Genomic DNA, 22,531 nt, shown 5'->3' with positions numbered 1-22,531 from the left:
AAGTCCACTGATTAGGGAAATACCAAATTTGATATAACTCTTTATAATTATTCAAATTAAAAGAACAAAATCATATAATACTTTATTAAAAAAAAAAAAAAAATAATATTTTTTTTTAAATGGAAATTGGGAATTTTTGGCCACATTTTGGGAAAAAAGTATACTTTTTGAGATAGTGAACATAGCCCAATTTCGGCTATAAAATTGGGCCAAAAAAAACCTGAATTATAATGCCATTATCATTTATGGCCATTTCGACCTTTGAACTCTTGAATTCTTTCGCATGACATACCGTCCAAATTTATGGCCATTTTTTTACTTTTGAACTCCAAGTGTGACCTAGACCTTGGAGTTATCGACATAATTCTTTCGCATGACACATAGTCCAATGATTGTGAACAAATGTTCCAGGTATTTTTAAAATCTCATTATAAATGACATAGTTATTGGCCCGGACAAGATCATTTATGGCCATTTTTGACCTTTGAAATCACATTGTGACCTTGACGTTACAGATATCGACGTAATTCTTTCGCGCGACACACCGTCCAATAATGGTGAACAAATGTGCCAAATGATCTTAAAATCTCACAATGAACAACATAGTTATGGCCCGGACAAGCTCATTTATGGCCATTTTTTACCTTTGAACTCAACGTGTGACCTTGACCATGGCGTTATCGACGTAATTCTTTCGCGCGACACACTGTCCAATGATGGTGAACAAATATGCAAAATGATTTTAAAATCTCACGATGAACGGCATAGTTATTGCCCAGACAAGCTCATTTATGGCCATTTTTAATCTTTGAACTCAAAGTTGGATCTTTACCTTTGAGATATTGACGTAATTCTTTCGCACGACACACCGTCCCATGATGGTGAACAAATTTGCCAAATGATTTTAAAATCTCACAATAAATGATAAAGTCATGGCCCGGACAAGCATTTGACCCTTGAACTCCAAGTGTGACCTTGACCTTGGAGATATCGACGTACTTTTTTCTTGCCACACGGTCCCATGATGGTGAACAAATGTTATTTAAAAATCTAATGATAAATGACATAGTTATGGTCCGGACAAACTTTCGGTTTAAAACTTTCTGTTTAAAACACACTAAGTGACCCCGTGACCTAGTTTTTGACCCGGCAAGACCCATATTCAAACTTGACTTATACATCATCAAGATACAACTTGTGACCATGTTTGGTGAAGATCGGATGAAATTTCAGGACAGACCGACAGACGGACAGACCGACCGACCGACAAAGTGACTCCTATATAGCCCCCATTACCAATGGTAATGGGGGTATAATAAATTACAATGGATGGAAGCACTAATGTAAGTGGTTAACTGAACATTTGATTTTTCAATGATAGATAGCATCTTGGAGAATGTAGCTTGCTTTGTTTGTAAAGTTGTGTTTTTTGCATGGTAACATATTTCAGTCATATCGTGGCGCTCATTGAACCAATTCACGCTTGTCCTGGGTAAGCTGTTTTAGCTGTATTAACCCATTTATGCCTAGTGGACTCGCCCATCCTTCTAAATTGGATCAATTTATTTCCAAAATTAGGGATGTCTAGTATATTTATTTCTACATTTAGAATATTTCTTACAGAAATTCTTTTAAGCAAACAGCGGGGTCTCATCTGCTACACTGTTTGCAAAGGCCTTTTTTCTAGACGCTAGGCATAAATGGGTTAAGCAGTAACTGATATTTGCCCTACTTCAATCCTATGCAGGTGATATATTGGCAAAGAAAGGATTTCATGGCCAATCATCACACATTTGTTATGTAGCTACAATGTATGTACAGTTTTGTAGAGTAATGTAGCTACAAGTTATGTAGCTACAAATTATGTAGCTGGGCAGCAGGGATCAAACCCACAGATATTTAGTCCAGCACTCTTACAAACTTAATGAGCTAGCTGGCCATAGTCATAATGTATAAATTAATGTATCAAATATAGAACGTTAGGCATATTACATTTTCAGTATTAAACACAATTCTTGTTAAATGTTCTAACACTTCAAAGCCACATTGAATTTGTTTGTCATTTTCTGTTCTGTTTGATTTGTGCATTCTCTGTTTTTTTTTCATCTGTAAATTGAGAACAATTAACTGCTCAAAAGTAATGTCTGAAAAACTAAACAAGTAACCATACCTTGAAATATAATACCCAATAATATGGAACAAATACTGCTGTGGAGACAGATCAGATCCAATCAGCAGGCAAGCTCATTTAATTACAAAGAAAGCCCATGCAAGCTTTCATCAGATGATGGCAATTATCACTATCAGATGAGGGACATTGTCAAGAATAGATTTCTAATTAAATTCTGCAGTTTGTCTTAGCGGCAAATAATATCAAACTTGGATGGCTATGCCCTATGGTGTTTATCTTTCATCATTATAATTATGAATATAATATCATGGTGAGACTCTACATTGAAGATTTGAACACATTAAACAGCCAGAAATAATTGTACATTAAATATATCCAAGACAAATCCTTTTTTCATTTAGAGATTTGAGTGTCATATCACAACATAACCCTTGACCACTTAGAGACATATTTTGACGCTTTTGTAGTCCCTTAGAAAGTTAAATTTAATTCTAGACTTTTCTTACTAGATTCAAGTTTCAAAGGCATCATTTATAACCCTTAGATACTGATGAGCAGAAACAGCTTAAAACCTGAACAGACTGCGAGTTACTCGCAGGCTGTTCTGGTTTCATACTATTTGCAAATAGCCATTTTCACTTTGCTTCTGAGTGGGAGAGGAATAACGAAGGGAACGTTAAATATAGCGGAGTTGACAAATATTTTCAGCCATAATATTCGAAAATGATATAATATATATATATATAGATGTTCTCCTACAATACCATTCTATACAAGTACAATTACAGAACTATCTTGTATGGCATCGGGTTACACCTTATGACCTTACTTTTATAAACATCCCCATCCATTGTTGGTCTTGGTATTCAGGGCTCAACTTTAACATAAGTCTTATTGTCAGGGACAACCAAAAAGCAATAATTAGATTGAAAAAAAGAGTTGTGTCAAAACTTATGAACAAGAAAACAACTGCAGTGCCTTCAGAGCTTTGATTTGTGAGTGCTATGATGTGAGGATGGACGTGTTCACATGACATCCCCATCGCCCCCTACCTCACAGTCAATCCAGATTTACTTAATCAAATAAATTGAATTCATGTCCAGAACATGAAATGGTCTGTTCAGGAGTCAGAATTATGTGTTTATTCAAGTAGTGTGAATTAGTTGGGTTGCAATTTTTCTGAAAATTAATGTGTAAAAGTGAATAGAACTGTTTCAATTCTATTTCATTCAATTACAATCATCGGTTATTCATATAGCTCATATTTTTAAATCAAGTAAGTTATTTTTTTCTTAAATGCACTATACTTTTTCAGGGGACAGTTTATGAGAAGGAGTTGAGAAAGTGTCTACGGTAAATTCTGTGCTATATGGACAATAAATACATTTTGACCAAATTTCAGGTATGTGTAATTAATTGCTTTTTCTTTAAATTATTGCAATTTCATTTTGATCTTTTATTTATTAAATTTTTTACATTGTTATATGTTGCAAATAAGTGGATTATTTTCCTGATATTCTGCATTTTAAAAAAGGCCGCCATAAAATAAGCCATGTGGTTCCAAGAATAATTGAACTGATTGAAGCTATAAATTTGCAACTCAATTTAATTTAACAGCTGAAACATTCTGTTAATTTGTTAAACTGGCGTCAGTTGGTTGTAAGAAAAGTGCTTTCAAAAATATACTTTAATGAATGCATTTCTTGCTCTAAAAAAGTGTTCAGGAAACAAGTCATGGCCTTTATTTGGAAATCCTGGAACTTTCATGACTGCTGTATAAGTTAACATCCACCGCTTCAATTTGGGATGACCTATGACCAAAACTGGGAGTAAATGTCACTCCCAAATATCCAGTCTTGCAAGTCTAATGATTCATAAGTGTTTAAAATGTAAAATGAGTCGTGTTCTGAGAAAACTGGGCTTAATGCATGTGCGAAAAGTGTCATCCCAGATTAGCCTGTGCAGTCCGCACAGGCTAATCAGGGACAACACTTTCTGCCTTACCTTGATTTTCGGTAAGGAGGGACTTTCTTGAAACTAAAAATACCATAAAAGCGGAAAGTGTAGTCCCTGATTAGCATGTGCGGACTGCACAAACGAAACTGGGACGACACTTTACGCACATGCAGTATGCCCAGTTTTCTCAGAACACTATACTCAACTGTTCTCATTATATCTTCATTTGACAATATAAAACATGTTTTAGCAAATTCTTATCATTTAACCGCTTTCAAATCATTTTTGCTTTAAAAATATTTTTTATTTAAATCAAAGTTCAAGTGTTACAGTCTGTGGGCATTCCATGGTTTTTAAAAAACTTAACGGCTCATAAAAGGTGACAAATCCAATTATTATGCAAATATAAACTGGTCTAATTTTTACCAGATTTCAGTTACTCTTGCATAAAAAATGATAATAACAGTCAGCTTAGGTGCAACGTTGTCGAGAATTATGGTAGATATACCCGTTTAATAATTTGAAGAAATATTTACAACTGTGCAATATCCGTACATTTTCGCTATCTCTGATGTTCCTTGGCTTCTTTTGTAAAGTATGCATGTATTGATGACGTAGTACAAACAACACAATATCCTCATAAACAAAGAAAGAGAACATGAGTTTGGTAAGATATTTTTGTGTTGTACAATATTTTGTTTTACATGGAATTGCCTTAGAACTTTATTTCCAATAGTAATGCGACCAAGATTATATGATGCGTTTGCCTCCTTTCTACATTTTGTTTTTTCTTCTAGCGAGTGTACATTTTCTCTTTGAACTTTACACCATTTTTGTTTTGAATATCTGGCCTCTTCACCCTTGACCTGCTCACGTGATACACAATGTCTTGTGCCGACCAATCAAAATTTGCTTGGCATGATTGAGTAAACAGCGATGTTAATAAACTGATTGTTTGTAAACACAATTGATTTGGAGGACACTGTATTAATTTTTTGGAGCTCAAAACAAGCTGTATTGATCATTTTTTTATGGTAATGTTTAATAGCATATAATTATATATTATTTTTTGATAACCTTAATAAATAATATATGCAAAAAAAATATTTTAAAATCAGTAATAATTACGGATCGTCACCTTTTACGGGCCTTTAACAGAAGCAAAACCAGATTTGAATCAGTAATAATTGTATCTACCTACTGTTTTGGTACCCTTGCAGGTGAATTTGGTGCTAAATTCTTCTTTGCAGCTTTATTATTCTTCCCCATGGTTTGAACAATAATTACACTGTTTCTTCTATAATATAAAATATTCCCTGTTTCCTATATTGCTTATAAAAGTTCCTTTGAGAAGTGTTTACAGTATTTCTGTTACTGTTAATAATGTTGTTAATGTAACTGTACATTCACAATCAGTAAGTTTATAAAGAATAATTCTTAATACCTTCTCTTATCATTCTTAATGCTGGCAAGACAAAAAAATTACTGTACATTTAATCAATTGCATATTCGAATTACAATACAATTTTTTATCAAACATTATTAAGAATTTCTGACATTATATGTTTCTGGAGTTTTTTAACCACTTCATTTACTTGTAAATAACATTATTTTACAAAAATATAAAATTAATTCCTATATCATTTTACTGTCATATGGTTTGCAAAAATAACAACAAAGATTTAACAATTGTAAATAAAATGTTAATAAGACAAACACAAAAAGTCAAGCTAAAAATATTTGAAAACTATTCCAGCAAATAGAATCGCTACAGCACAAGAAATCACTGATACAATGCTGAAACAATGGCATAACAGCCACTGTAGCCCACTATGATTTATAACCCTCCTATCACCAATATTCTACAGATTGAAGATTCTATTTCACAGTTTCTTTTATTCTCCTTCCCTTCCAACCAGTTTGTGCCTATTAATATCACCATGCACATGGTAAGCACATTGGTCTCTCGAAATCTTATTATTATGGTGTGGTATAATATGTTTTGATTCTATGCACTGAAAAAGACAACATTTTAAACAGTTTAATAAAAAAACAACATATTCACTTTTTTTCTTTAAAATTTCCATTGTCTTTATATTGACATTTTTTCTTAATCTGTTCATAATTTTCATACATGTATCATAAGAATGTAGTTTTCTGAATCCGATCAACTAATTATTCACTACTATAAGGCTTCAACATCTCCATATCACAGAAGAGAGACAACTTCAGAAGCATCTTAAAAGGGAAGGAACTCTTCAATTTATGAAAACAATTACGTTTTATAAGCCCATTTCTCTTACTCAAATAGATTTTAATGTGGTATTTTAGTTCCACAACTAGTGTAACAATGTGCATTAAAGAAGCAGGTTTCAATATTGCTTTAATTGAAGTACAGCCAATCAAAGTAAGTGCCACACAACGGTCACCAGAGTCAGGATCCCCCCCCCCCCCTGACAAAAATCCTTTTATTTTACACAAGTCAGTCGTTTTGAAGTTCGGAAATTCAACACTCAAATCAACCTACTGTCTGACATCTCGGATGCAGCCACAGTCATCAGTCATAACATGTGCCCATGATAAAATCAATAGATCTTATCACTCATTATTTGTCAACAACAACAATTAGCAAGCGAGTGTTATTAATAGATCTTATCACTCATTATTTGTCAACAACACCAATTAGCGAGCCAGTGTTGTTATTAGCAGGCAATACAAGGATAAGTGATCTTCTATTATGGTAAAACAGACTCCCAACTGCAACTTTTGCAACAATCTTTGGACATTCATGCAAGTTGATTTTTTTATGTAAAACTTCTATTCCAGTCCCAGGGGGGAAGGTAACACCACATGTTATTTGCAAGTCCGGAAACCCCAAGATACTTTTGTGGTTGTTTGAATGAAAATGCTGTTTGTGTGATGTTTGTGCACAAGTACAATTTTTTAAGCTTTTGGTGTCTATTTTTTGGAATGAGAACGATACTGTTATGCTGTACTTTCGTTTTATAGCAGCAATGCGCCTTTAATACTAGATCAGACATGACATCAATGACACATGGAAAATATTAGTTAAAACTTGAGCTTTGTCACAGACGAGACGTATACACCCACATGCTGCATTGACACAGAATATTTTGCAGCTGTCTTCACAAAACAAGAGAAGCTAATTTATGGCGATTTTAAAAAATTCTTATGCCAAGATCATTTTTGGCCTTTGAACTCCAAGTGTGACCTTGATCTTGGAGATATCGACGTAATTCTTAAGCATTACACACTGTCCAATGATTGTGAACAAATGTACAGAGTAACTTTTAAATCTCCCAATGAATGACATAGTTATGGCCCGGACAAGATCATTTATGGCCATTTTTGACCTTTGAACTCGAAGTGTGACCTTGACCTTGGAGATATTGATGTAATTCTTTCGCATGACACACCATCCAATGATTGTGAACAAATGTGCCAAATGATTTTAAAATCTCACGATGAACGACATAGTTATGGCCCTGACAATCTAATTCATGGCAATTTTTTTACTTTTGAACTCAAAGTGTGACCTTGACCTTGAAGATATCTACGTAATATATTCGCATGACACACTGTCCGATGATGGTGAATTAATGCGCCAAATGATTTAAAAATGTCATAATGAACGACATAGTTATGGCCCCGACAAGCTGACATTTATGGGCATTTTGACCTTTGGACTCCACGTGTGAACTTGACCTTGGAGATATCGACGCACTTCTTTCTAATGACAAACTGTCCCATGATGGTGAACAAATGTACCAAGTCATTAAAAAATATAACGATAAATGACATGGTTATGGTCTGGACAAACTTTCAGTTTAAAACGCACTAAGTGACCCCATGACCTAGTTTTTTACCCGGCATGACCCATAATCAAACTTGACCTAGACATCATCTAGATACAACTTCTGACCAAGTTTGGTGAAGATTGGATGAAATTTTCGGGGCAGACCGACCGTCAAAGTGACTCCTATATAGCTCCCATTACCAATGGTAATGGGGGTATAATGCCAATACAGTAGATTCCACTTAATTGAATATCCGATAATCAAATAATTCGGTTAATTGAATAGAAATTGAAAACACCAAACCATTTGCATCTCTTCGCGTTGTAAATATTCCACATATTCTGATAGAATATATGGCATAATTCGGTTAATTGCATAGCCCTGGCAGCCGATTTTTTTACCGATCTGAATAATTTTCAAACTCAACCGTCGTATCCAAGAAACAAATGTTCTGACCAAATTTCATGAAGATGTGGACCAAAAATGTGACTTCTAGAGTGTTCAAATATTTTCTAGTGTACACTATAATCCAGCACAGAATGTCATAAATCTCCAAGGATACGAATCGTATCGACGATTTTGACAGACGCGCTCAATTGACAGCCTTTGTTTTCATTTCACACCATGCATGTATGTAGCGTCTGTCAAGCATCACGTGACTAACAGGTGTCGTATGCGAGTATGTACAATGCAAACACTGGAGTCTCCGGTGTGCAGTCAGGCGTGAACATCGAATGCAAACTGTCGAGTAACACATTTCAACAGTTTGTTGTCGCTTAGAAACAATAAAAGAGTGTGTTGCCGAAAACAAACTGTTGACGTGTCTTGCTCGACAGTTTGCAAAAGATGATGGAATGTGACACTATATTCACAGTTCGTGTATATAAACCTACACAAATGCGTCACAGTAAATCATATCTAAACATAATGTCAAACAATCGAAAACGCACACATTTGTCAAAACATCGCAGTCTTAACACTGCTTATCATGTTTTCACAATAACCAAAATTAAATCCAGTATTGACCAGATTTTCCGGTAAATCAGTACACAGTACATTATCTGTTTCAATACTAAACTACCTGAAAGAGCGTAACGTCAAAGATACAGCATTCTCCTCGCTACAAAGTTTTCCTTCGACAGTGTATATACACCCAGGCTAATTTTAGCGCGCTTTTTACCAGGACAATACATGAGCAATATAGGTTGCTAGCGTAAGCGTTGGGTAAGCAATAAAATGAAAATAGGAAAAATCATTACACGCACCGTATGGCGTGACATTGTACATTGCTGCATAGTTTTTGCTAGCTTTTTGTTGGGGGCAAATAGATACATGTGGACGTTTTATTTAAAGCTAGAACGTGTGTTTTGGATTACAAAATTTGTATTCTCATTTGGGAATTCAACAAAACATTTATATTATATTTATAATGGATTCAATATTAAATTCCAATATTTTTTTTTTAAACGCTTTACGTGTCGAAACGATGTTTTGATTATTCATGAAAAGCACAATTTCCAGGAGGATTACACCCGGTTAGTGATTACATTTGAAAATATAACTGATTCCGTGTAATTGAATACTCCGGATAATTGAATATTTGGACGTGACAAATGGGCTATTCATTTATGGAAATCTACTGTACCTATAAATCTGTGGATTTAGAACAATTTATTTGAACCTGATGTAAATAAGCGGAAAACCCCGTATTTAGTGAGTTCTGAATAATAACTATTGGATGAAATACAGGACAGGTCTGCTCCAGCTGAAGACAGACATTTATTGACAGCAATTAACATGATATGCAAATTTAAATAGCTTGTCACACTCAACATGACACAATCATGTCAGTAAGGTTACGAGAAATTGAGTCTCAATTCTGAATATCAAATGAAAGCTTGCCCTCTTAATGTAATATCTTCTTCTATTTGGGAAAGTTTCATAGCAACCTGGGAAAAAACCAGATAAAAGATAAAAAGCAAATTAGATAAGGAATTGTAACGGATAAGGAATTTTAACGTTTTTCTCTACCATTTTCATATACATAAGAATTACACTATGAAAATAAACCACAAGTCTTCAAGTTTAAAATGTTCTCTGATGATCATATTATTTTCCCAGTAGTAATAAATACATCACAATAACAACAAAAAAAATCTTTGATATTAATTTCATTATATTAAATAAACATTCTGAAATAATTGGCTCTATATGAATCGATGTAAAGTGACATAATTAACAAATAAAACTCAGACAGTTCTATTAAATTTAATCTACAATTTATACAATTTGTGTAATTGAATCATTTAAGTTAAACATTGTGTAATTTTGGCTTCAATCACTTGCGTACTCTACTTCAAGTTAATACATTTTTAATAATATGAAGCATATTGTTAATTTTGTTACATTAAAAAGAATAAAATATCTGAATATCTGAAATACAGTAAATTAATGAAACTTGACTGTGGCAGCAAACATTGTACTTACCGGACTGTGTTGATAGATATCCATGTACCATTTGGATTCCCTTGAGCTAAAGACCATTTTTGTGGCATTTGCAGTAGCATTATACATATCAGGGTATAAATCCAAGTATTTTTTGTTTCAAAGCAGATGATTTTAAACCATCCTCTGTTCTTACAAATAATCCATGTACACCTTCATTGACTTCAGAGCCGTCACAATTTTAATATTTCACGATAATTTTAACACCTTGACATATAATAAAAGTGATTAAAATGCGGTTGAACACAAAGTTTTGTGCCATAAATTTTAAAATGGAAAGGTTAGAGTAGCAAAAACAATATATTTATTACAAAACAGAACAATTACTTCCAGAATTAGTATTAACAGAATACTCCCAGATGCGCGGAAGTTAATATTCTTGGCAACCTTTCCATGTAATTACCGCATTATGTATCGAAAGTATACAACTCAGGCATGATATGAGATCTCAGAAAAGCCGTCGTAACCGGTAATCATCCTCATCTTCAATTATTAACAATAAATAGAATTGCTTTCTTTAGTATTGTCATCTAGTTCACGATTTGTTTCCCAAACCTCTTTTAAAAGCCTATTAATGTAAATTGACTGTAATAAATCGAACTTCACATCATGAGATTATTATCATGTTTCATGTTAATGTACATTTCGTGACTGGACTATATCAAGCATTCAGGATATAAACACACTTTTAATTGAAAGCTGAATAATTATAATAAATTCATTCATAGCAGAATGCAGATATTTGACACGTAGTTTCAACAAATAAAATATTAAATGAAAATTTTCGAGGCGTATTAGTGAAACACCTAAAATACAGCATGAATAACATCAATAAAATTCCCAATTTTTATAAGTGTGTTATTAAAGAAAACATATCTGTTGATAGTCCCATACACTCATGCTTTTACTTGTCACAATGTATTGTCCACTATTGTCCAACAACAACAACAAGGTGTTTGTCCAGTGTTACACATGACAGTTCACCTGTCTAGGGCATTGCCATTACCATGAGAAAACGTGATGTATACTAAAAATATTGCGTTTTGACAGTTTTATGAGTAGTTTTCATTGATACTTTGCTCATATGGGTTTCAACCACCATAGGCACTTAACTTATCTACCCTGTAACTAAGTTGTTAAATCAGGGTGATGAGATTGAAACAAAAGCTCAATACATTGTGAACACCAAGAAATTAACTGATTTCGAGGTTATCAAGCACAAAAATAAAATATAAGATAATTGGCAAATATGATAATGATGATGGAGGAAGCAGTTGTGATGATGATGATGATGATGATGATAATGGCAACAGTTGTGATTATGATGATGATGATGATGATGATGATGATAATTATGATGATTGTGGTGATGGTGGTAACAGCTGAAGATATGATGAATAATGATGTTGTTGACAATGATAATGCGGATAACCATGATAATGATGATGATTATAATAATTATCATGATGATCTTAATGATGATGAAATTGATAAATGTAATAACACATTTATGTATAATCATACATGCTAACTCTGTAAATCTGTACAACACCTACACATCTACCAGTCGTCTAACTTCAAACATGAGACAGTAGTACAAGTACATTGATAGAATACATATGGTTACAAGCAATTTATTATGCTGGACACCGTGATTTGTGCCATCCTGTCTGGTTTGACAGAAAATGACAACTGTTGGCTACATTTTCCGACAAGTTAATAGCCCTAGCCTTCTGACCTGGTTATTGGGTCTACAGTACTGTGTTGGAGTTATGGTAACCTTATGGGCACTAATAGGGCATTAAGCTTACAGAACAAATCAGTTTTGTCAATAGTAACTAATGCTTTTACTCTGTTTCCTTGCACAGTGGAACATTGTTAAAATGAAGAGATGTTTGCAATACCTTTTATATTAATTTTTGTTTTGCTTTTAAATGCGGTGACACAACAGTTCTTTAAATGTCTGTGTCACTTAGCCAGTCATTATTTCAATATACAAATGTCTTTCAAAATTAAATCCCCTGAAAACAGATAAATGATTAATTTAACATCAAAACTGCTAAAGCCATGTGCATTATGCAGTTTTTCTTCCATGTGCACTTTTTATGAAGTAGTTGCAAAATAACTCAAATGTTTACAGAAGAGGGTCATTACTTAAGAAATTATCACTGAAGAGTGCATGTTATCATACATTTTACACAATGCCATACATTTATACAAAATAAAGAAAGAATGAAGTTATTGTTGAAATCTTCACAACAAGAATTGCATGAAACAGTTCAAATAAAATTGAACTGTAACACAATAAACACGTTTTGTGACTTTATGTCTCTTCCTCTGTTTCAGAGCATAAAGAAGCAAATAAACCCAGAAGAGCTGTTAAACAAGACTAACCCAGGGGAAGGGATGTGTCCCATTGATTTCTCCAGACACAGGACACATACTTTGTTCCATGAGAATTCCAAGGAAAATTATTAAAGAGTCTGGATTCAGAAATTGAATATTTGTATTATCCATGTTATAGATCTGCTCCATAAAACTATAAGCACTGAAAATTGTTTTGTGAGGTATATCAGACCTTGAAATGACCATGTGTAGTATTTGGTCTTGAAATGACTATGACAAATTGTAGTATTTGACCTTGAAATGACCAATTGACAATGTATAGTATTTGACCTTGAAAATACAGTGTGTAGTATTTGACCTTCAAATGACCATTTGTAGTATTTGACCTTCAAATGACCATCTGTAGTATTTGACCTTGAAATTACACTGTGTTTTATATTTGTGGTATTTGACCTTGAAGTGATATTGTGAAAACTTCAGCATAAAATGATGACTTCATGTGACAAGTATGCATCTGGGACATTGAATATTTGATCAACACTCAAAGATTATAAGGCTATTCTGCAAGTTGTGATCGTTAGCTCCAAAGGACCAGCCAAAGGACCAACAATAAATAAAGAAATTTTATGAATGTGATACTAAACTATGATCTGATGAGATCTAATTTATGGTTCCAAAGCTATAAGCATATTTTCTAAACCCACTTGAAACTGTAACTTAAATTTTCCTTACTGGTTGTCACATGATGAGTCCAGCTCATGAATAGCACCAAAACTAAGCAGCTCTTCTAGTGAATTACGAACTTGTGCATATACATTTCTGCCATTGTTGTCAACTCAAAAACTAGCACCAAAACTAAGCACCTGTTCTTTTAAGTACGATCTGAACCTGTGCGCATATATCATTTGCATTGCTTGTCCACTCCAAAACTAACACCAAAACTACACAATCATTTTACAGTCTTAAACACAAAATTGCTTCAATTATTTGTTCTTACTGAAACTAGCATCAAAATTAAGCTTCCATTCTACATTCAAAACATCATATTTTGCTACGGAATTTGTCAGTCAACTGTGGACAACAATGGGCTGCTCTGGCTCCACATCTGTCCAGCAGCCTGGCAGAGAGGCCGGGGAACAACAAAAGTCGGCGCCAACAGGAAACCTGCTCAGTGTGGGTCTGGGGGTGGCGGCGGGAGGGATTGTGATGGAACAGAACGACATGGAGATCTCCTTCGGTATGGAGACCGAGATTGACCCTGATATTCTCCAGGAAGACTTGCAGCGACTCACGCACGCAGAAAAATCTTCCACCGTTTGATGACAAGAGTCTAGCCCATGTGTGAAAAGGAAGCAAAAAGGATCCTTGTGGAATGATGACGGCTAATTTTTGGTTGATAATTTTGCAGGTTCTTTTTTGTGTTAATGTTTTTGAATTGAAAATCATTTAGAGCACTGTGCTTCCCATATAATTTTGTGAATGTGTTAGTGATATGGTTTGTGTGTTTTATTTTTCAAAGAATTTTTGTAATACAAAATGAAAAAAGGATTTCCACACTTTTAATGTTTTAAAATTTTTTTTGCTGGTATTCTATAATGTTGTGTATGTTTTCAGTTAGTTGTTGTTAACCTTTTCTAAGAACTAAATTATTTTCAAAACATTCATACTTCTAAAAGTTATTATTATTGTTATTATAACATACAGCATAAGAAAATGCATAGCAAGGGAAACAATAGTGTCATATATTTACAAGTGAATTATAGTCATTTGTCTTCCCAATACACATTTTACCAAGGGAAACAACTCTGTCAGACTTACAATATTCATGACATACTTGTCTACCTTACACACAAACCCCAAACAGATCATTATTATATTAGCTGGTTGTTTTAATTGCAACACTTATTATTTCAATTACTGCATATTTAGCCACCTATGGACTATTCTGATTGCCAATGCAAGCAACATGATGCAAACAAAGTGTCATTGTTTAATTTGTGAATGAACTGACATTATGTGCTTAGTAACATGTATTGAATTAATCCATATTAAACATATGTTTGTGCTCTGACTATTAAATTGTTTCAACTGTTATTCTGAGTGTAAATACATTCAAACATCGTTATTCTGAAGTAAGTTTTGATAAACTTTATATTTGTGACAGTCTTAAACAAGAGATTGCCAAGCAATATTGTCCCCTACTGGTGAAACTCCACCATTGTCAGATTTTTGTGTTGCCATAGCAACCAGAATTCTTGACATAGGAAAAAAATGAAATGACGTTCATAATCTCCATATTGTCATCTATCCATGCTTCAAGTTTCATGAAAAAAATATGAAGAACTTTTAAAGTTATCGCAGGATCCAGAAAAGTGTGACAGACTGACTGACTGACTGACTGACTGACAGATGGAGTGCAAACCATAAATCCCCTCCGGTTTCACCAGTAGGGGACAATAAATATCTTTAGTTACAATAACAACAGTAAATTATATCAATAAGACATCATTCAATGTTTGCTGTTACACAGTCAACTATTTAACAAACAGACAAAAAACAAGAGCTGTCACCATAGGATGACATACATGTATGCCCCCTATAAACGCTTTGATAAAAGTTATGAGCATTTTTCGAAACCTAAAGGCAGATTTCGAAACCTAAACGCGGACCCTAAGTTCAAGATCAAGGTCACAATTGGTAAAATTTTGTGTGCATATGGAAAGGCCTTGTCCATATACACATGCATACCAAATATGAAGTTTATATCTCATTAGGGACATAGAAGTTATGAGCATTTTTCGAAACCTAAACGCAGATTTCGAAACCTAAACGCGGACCCTATGTTCAAAATCAAGGTCACAGGGGTTAAAAAAATTGTACTTATGGAAAGGCCTTGTCCATATACACATGCAATCCAAATATGAATGTTATATCTCAAGGGACATAGAAGTTATGAGCATCTTAAAACATTTGCGTCCTGGGTACCTAACGGTTCAAATCTAAACCAGCTCAAATATTTGCTTGTGTCCAGGGTGCACAAGGACAGTCCGCAACAATCGGGACTCAATCACTGGACTTTTGACATTTGCTTTGTTTCAGGAAATACCATGGCAATAATGAGACAAAATCTGGCAACTATTATTATTGGCTTCATTTCGTAAACCTGAAGGCAGTCTACAACAATTCAGACTCAATCACTGGACCGTTAATATTGGCATGTTTTTCAAGAATCCATAAGGCAGTCCGCAACAATCCAGACTCAATCATTGGACAGTTGATATTGGCTTGTTAATGAAGAATCCATAAAACAGTCCGCAACAATTCGGACTCATTGCATCAATATCAGCTTCAAAAACAAATCCATGCAGGGGATGTCAAACAAGCACGCAATTCTGTCACCCTCTGATTTGCTGCTAACAAATGTAAGCAAATGAGTCTACTTGGCTCTGTTTATATTGATCTACATCAAAACATCAATATTCTCCTTATTTGCACCAACACACTGCATCAACTACTGGAGAAGTCATTTGCCCACGATTATTCACAGTTTGGTTGGGTGAATGGGCGTGTTTTTCTTCACATTTAATTTGTTTTTATCTTACTAGTCAAGGAATGCTCTTGAGTATGATAAACCAGAAAGTCTCAACATGTATACTGCAATTATTTTCGTGTATTCTAAACAGCAGGAAACAATTATTGAAACAAATATTTACTTAATATTGAAATCAAACCTGAGTATTTTGCTTTTGGTTGCATGATCCAAATTTAACCATAAGCAAGAGGTAATACTTCGGGACACAGTCTAAATTATAAAATACACAAATTTTACTAACAATATGTTTTTTAGGAAGTGTTATTGCTGAGCACAAAACTTTTTAATTCCAAATTTTGGTAATTCTATTTAATAATTATAAATCTTTCAACAAACCGTAATTTTTTGGAAAAGACTGGTCACAACTCTTTAAAGGGATCTTTTCACGGTTTGGTAAATTGACAAAATTGATAAAAGTTGTTTCAGATTCGCAAATTTTCGGTTTAGTTATGATATTTGTGAAGAAACAGTATTACTAAACATTTTCCATGGTCAAATATAGCCATTATAGACACAACACTGATATGATGTCAGTCAACATAATGACACCAAACTGATATGGTGTCAGTCAACATTATAATGACACAAAACTGATATGGTGTCAGTCAACATAATGACACAAAACTGATATGGTGTCAGTCAACATAATGACACAACACTGATATGGTGTCAGTCAACATAATGACACAAAACTGATATGGTGTCAGTCAACATAATAGTAAGAATAGTATGACACAACACTGATATGGTGTCAGTCAACATAATGACACAAAACTGATATGGTGTCAGTCAACATAATGACACAACACTGATATGGTGTCAGTCAACATAATGACACAACACTGATATGGTGTCTGAGTGAAAGATTTCAAAAGAAATACATTCACTCTTAAACATTTATATGAGCCCTGCTCTGGGAAATTGGAGCTTAACCCTTTCAGTGCTGGAACCGAAGTTAAAGGGCCTTTGCAAACAGTTTGGATCCAGATGAGATACCACAGAACGTGGCATCTCATCAGGATCCAAACTGTTTGCTATCCTGATAGTATTCTTTGAAAAAAATCGAAGAAAATGCTAATTTTAGAAATTCAGCAGATGACATTTTAGCAGACGACAAATTTCCCAGCATGCAAAGGGTTAAATAATGCATATGGGTCATGAGACATCCCCACTTAGCCTCAGTCTGCGCAGGCAAGTCAGGGACGACACTTTCCGCCTCAACTAAATGTTCGCTAAGAAGAGACTTTGTTTACACTAAAATACAACATAAGCCGCAAGTATCGTCCCTGATAAGCCTGTGTAGCCTGCACAGGCTAATCTGGGATGCCACTTTACACGCAGGCATATGGCCCGGTTTTCCCAGAGAGAGGCTGATATTTATTAACCCTTTGCATGCTGGGAAATTTGTCGTCTGCTAAAATGTTGTCTGCTGAATTTCTAAAATTAGCATTTTCTTCGATATATTTTCAAGGAATACTATCAAAATAGCAAACAGTTTGGATCCTGATGAGACACCACGTTCTGTGGCGTCTCCATCTGGATCCAAACTGTTTGCAAAGGCCTTTTAAATTCAGTTCCAGCACTGAAAGGGTTAAATACTGTATAACTCTTAGACTTCAAGTTTAGCAATTCTCTGAGCATAAGTGACAAGAATTGATGTGACAGTTAACAAGGCAAGATTTATGGGAAAGAAATCATTGATCCCCCAGGAGCAAATTATCACCCAGGAATCTATGTGATACATGTAACAATAGTCAGACATATAAAGATGGATTTATAAACTGACCAGACAAGGAAACCATGTCAGTACATCCTCTCATAGATGCAATATCAATAACTAAAGACTAAAGTAGAACATAGTGAAGCAAAAAAAGGAAATGGTATTTTAACCCTTTACATTTTGATGTGTTTGTAGTGCATTAGAAAATCAAATTAAGTTTTAAAATCTTCTTAACTTGAATCAAGTTTTAAAGGCTTCATTTCCAACCCTATGGTACTGATGAGCAAGCTACATGTAGCAGACTGTTCAGGTTTTATGCTGCTTTCAAACGCCATTTTCACTTTGTATCTGATGGGGAAAGGGTTTAATTAATATACTAGTGTCTACCAGTATTTAAATTTTGTTAAAACATTTTTATAGATTGCATATGCCAACATTTCTTATTCTGGGCATGTGCTTTAATTACACAGCTTGTAACAAGGACATGAATTTACTTGGTACTTTAAATCTTATTCAATATGGCAATTTTATATGACAGTAAATTGCATCCTGGTACTTTTGGTGTAGTTACTAGACATATGAAACTGAAATTCGACACAATGTCATAAGAATCATGCTTCTTTATGACAGCAGTGTCACTCTGATTTATAACTGCACATCAAAGAATTTCTTTATATCCTAACTAAATTAAGGCAAAAACAATTTGTACGAAGCAACTGCATTTTTTTCTTCAATCTAACTATTTGTAAATTCATGAAATATTTTTCACTGTCAACTGGGTCATGCGTGTTGTGTATCGTGTTATTTCTTAAAAGTTGACCCAGCATTTGTAAAAATATTGCAAGACATATACATTTCCAGAAAGGAAATTCATTTCTGCGTTGAATAAGACCGAGATCGTGAAAATCGCTGCACAATTGATGAAGATATGGCTGTTCAAAGCGATGCACCCCGTTTTGGGGTGATTTTGAGTTGCATACCTTGTTATATATATATATTTGATAGTGAAATTTTTTTTCTTCAGAAAAGTTAATTTTTCGTTATAATATGATTATTTATCATTCAAAATGATGTTTTCACTAATTAATATCATAGCCACACGCTAACCACCTGTGCAAAAGACATCCATTTGTCTCCCTCTAAAAGGCATAAATAAATATGATCTCTTCGTCATTGAAATGCGTACATTAGTCATGACCCTGTAGATATAGCAAATGTAATGTGCATAAAAGATATTAATGCAATCTTGTGACACCAGACATTTCTGAAACCATACCATGTTAAGCAGACAATTGCATGAAATTATGAATATCATATGTCTGCTTATGAAGTAAAGCCAGGAGTAAATTTCTTACCAGCATAATTTTCAACTTGTCATAATTGGGTGATATTCACTTGGTCAATATTTTCGTTAATTCAGTCACACAATTCATAATTGATGGTTTGACTTTCAGATAAATTGTAAAATGAGCTATAAAATGTAGAAATTAAGTATTGAAGTTATAATATCTATTATACTTATATTTTTATGTTTAAGACTTTCAGAAGGGCTTTGTCGAGTTATGTGAGCTAGCTCAGGGGCAAATAACTCAGAAATGTGTGAATGACTGGGGGCAAATAACTCAGAAATGTGTGAATGACTGGAGGCAAATAACTCAGAAATGTGTGAATGACTGGGGATAAAACCTGTTTTGCATATTCTACATGTCAAGAAAATACCACTAAAAAATTAACGCTCTAATTGCGATGGCTAATTATGAACAATATACCATGTCCTAGTATAGCTAGATGTCAACAATATGGCTTAGTTTGTCCAACAGTAGCTTCTTGTAAATGAGAGTAGACATCAGTTGAAATCTGTGATGATACTTGGACACCTTTATGCCGGTGATGTTAAATCGACAACCATCTAAATCATGTGTGTCTTTTTTTTAGAGTATGTCATCAAATACTTGCCAATTTGCATGTCATACTGTTCAAAGGTGGATCGAGAAGGAAGCAAAAACTGTTACCCCCACTCCACCCCAAAAAAAATTGCCCAAAGGCTCAAATTTTTAAATAATGTAAATCAATTTACAGTGAGAAATTAGTCAGTACAATACTCTTGAGACTCTTGAGTCTGCAACAATTCGGACTTAATCACATAAAGGAAATTTTGCTGGATTCGGTTGAATATCGATTTTAATTCACAAGTGATAATAGTAAATATTTTTTCAATGATCAAAAATGAATTACCATCGATATTCTACCTAATTGAAACAATTTTCTTTTTATTTTATGCTTTCAAATGATTATTTTTCTATTTTTGCTGAAATAATGACGTTGGAAAGTAATGAAAACAACGTCATTTCACAGAACTATTGGTAATTTTCACATTAAATTTTCACTGTTTAAATCAGTGAATCATCCGTTTGATTCACTAAAATTTCGCTATAAACAAAAGGAAAACATAAACTAATGGTCTTTTAATATTGGCTTGCATCCAGAGTATCCATCAGGCAGTCAGCATCAATCCAGACTCAATCACTGGACTGTAAATAATATTGGGTAGTGTCCTATAAAGGTGACAGCAGTCCCTGACAATCTCGACTCAATCTCTGGACTGATATTATTGACTTGTTTTCTAGAAACCTAAAAGCAGTCAGCAAGAATTCGGACTCAATCTCTGGACTGTTAGTATTTGCTTCGGTCAAAGAAGTCTGAATGTTGTCGGCAAGTGAACAATGCCGACTCACTTGCTGGTCTGTTAATATTGGCTTGTTTCTAAAGAATCCTTAAAGCAACCTTCAACAATTCGGACTCATTGCCCATTAGTTTACTGTCAATATTCAGGCTTCAAAAACCAATCTATGCAGGAGATGAGACAAGCCACAATACTGTCACCCTCGGATTTGCCAGTAATAAATATAAGGCAAATCAGTCTACTTGGCTCTTTTTATATTGATCTGTGTAGACATGAAAACATCAATATTCTCCTTATTTGGACCAACACACTACATCTCTTACTGGTAAAGTCATTTGCGCTTTTATGTATGCCTACAACCATTTACGATTTGTTTAGGCTAATTGATTTAAGCATTTATTTCTTAGCATTTATGTATTTACCTTACTAGTCAAGAAATGCTTTTGATTATGATGTGTGTACAATGTTAAATAAGATGGGTTCATGCATCATATGAATTAAACAAGTATAACCCAGCTAGAGAAAGCTAGAGAAAGCTCAAGCCTCAATGTGGACCTTCCAGTTTCAAGGCAAATGCTCTGTTGCTACCAAAGATAGCTCATATATAGCAAGGCAGTTCACGGTCCTTATACATCAACCTACATTAATTATCTACAGCAAAAGTACATGCTGCAGGGTTGACACTATACCACATATTTATTTGCAGTTTCCCAATAATGGAAGGACATCTGCCACTTTGGGTTAATCTCATTTGGGTTGATTTTTACTTTGTGTTAATAATATTGCTCATATTACATACCTAAACTTTATTGATTTCCTTCAAATTATAAAGTTAGTTTACAGACATAGCCTGAAACTACTCCCATATAAAATTACTGTAGATAAAGTAGGGCCTTACATTTTGGTACTGGAAAATAACCAACATACCGTCTTTATCCTAATAAACGCGCCTGGGCGTGATGCAAATCACAAAGGGGGCGCGTTTATTTCACCCCCCTTAAGGACTATAATATGAACTGACACGTAAAATATGTTTTCCGGTATTTGCGAAAAGTTCCAAGTTTATTGAGCAATTGTAAACAGATCACAATTAATTTTACCAGAATACTGCATGTCAGTAGGTCAGTAACCATATCGAAGAAATTTACACAGTTTATTCTTGGAAACCAGACTTGCTTTAAACATCGAAAAAAAAAAGATATTTTTTTGCATAAGATGGAGTTGCTAAAATACACAGACGACAAAAATTTAAATAATGTTGACCATTTGAATAAAATCAAATGTTGGTTTATTTTTTAAATGATTACTTTCACTTCTTCCCGATTTTCAGAAAATGACTTGTGTACATGTGCAGCTAAATTTAAATTTACACATTGCTTCTGGTGATGAACTGCGTGTTCAGTGGGAATACTGCCGTCCCGATTTAAGTTGTTTATGTGCCTTTGCAGACGAATATGAACTGTACACGACACTTGTGTGCAGTCAGTATACAATAAAATAATTGTTTCAATAATGAAGGAACTGAAACAGCGTAACGGTAACGATACAGCGTGTTTGAATTATATTTTATTAAGAGGAAATGTCAATGCCAAGTAATTGACGCGACACACCCCGGTAATTAAGTTGAAATTCACAACGAAACTTTTATTGGAAATTAAAATTAATGATCTCAATGTTTTACCCGCTATGAAATGTTTATTCACAAATGAATACACCCGCGCCAATTTTCGCGTGCTTTTTTCAGAACAAAGATTCATTTAATTCACATGCACTATGTATA

At 34.1% G+C, this 22,531-nt stretch overlaps 1 protein-coding gene across 3 annotated transcripts in view; it reads right to left on the bottom strand.

The window, feature by feature from the left end:
• Positions 1–22,531, bottom strand: part of LOC127833531 (beta-arrestin-1-like) — a 99,046-nt gene that overhangs the window by 49,066 nt on the left and 27,449 nt on the right. The window contains exon 1 of one of the 3 annotated variants that reach the window (XM_052358830.1): positions 10,393–10,568. The exons of the other annotated variants lie outside the window; for them this stretch is intronic. Within the exon in view, the coding sequence (XP_052214790.1) occupies positions 10,393–10,472 (80 nt within the window). The 5' untranslated portion in view covers positions 10,473–10,568. Of the gene's footprint in view, positions 1–10,392; positions 10,569–22,531 lie in introns of those variants that run through there. 3 annotated transcript variants of the gene reach the window in all.

The sequence above is a fragment of the Dreissena polymorpha genome, chromosome 6, assembly GCF_020536995.1.
Source record: "Dreissena polymorpha isolate Duluth1 chromosome 6, UMN_Dpol_1.0, whole genome shotgun sequence".
Lineage (NCBI taxonomy): Eukaryota > Metazoa > Mollusca > Bivalvia > Myida > Dreissenidae > Dreissena > Dreissena polymorpha.
This window is presented reverse-complemented; position numbering and strand designations above follow the sequence as displayed.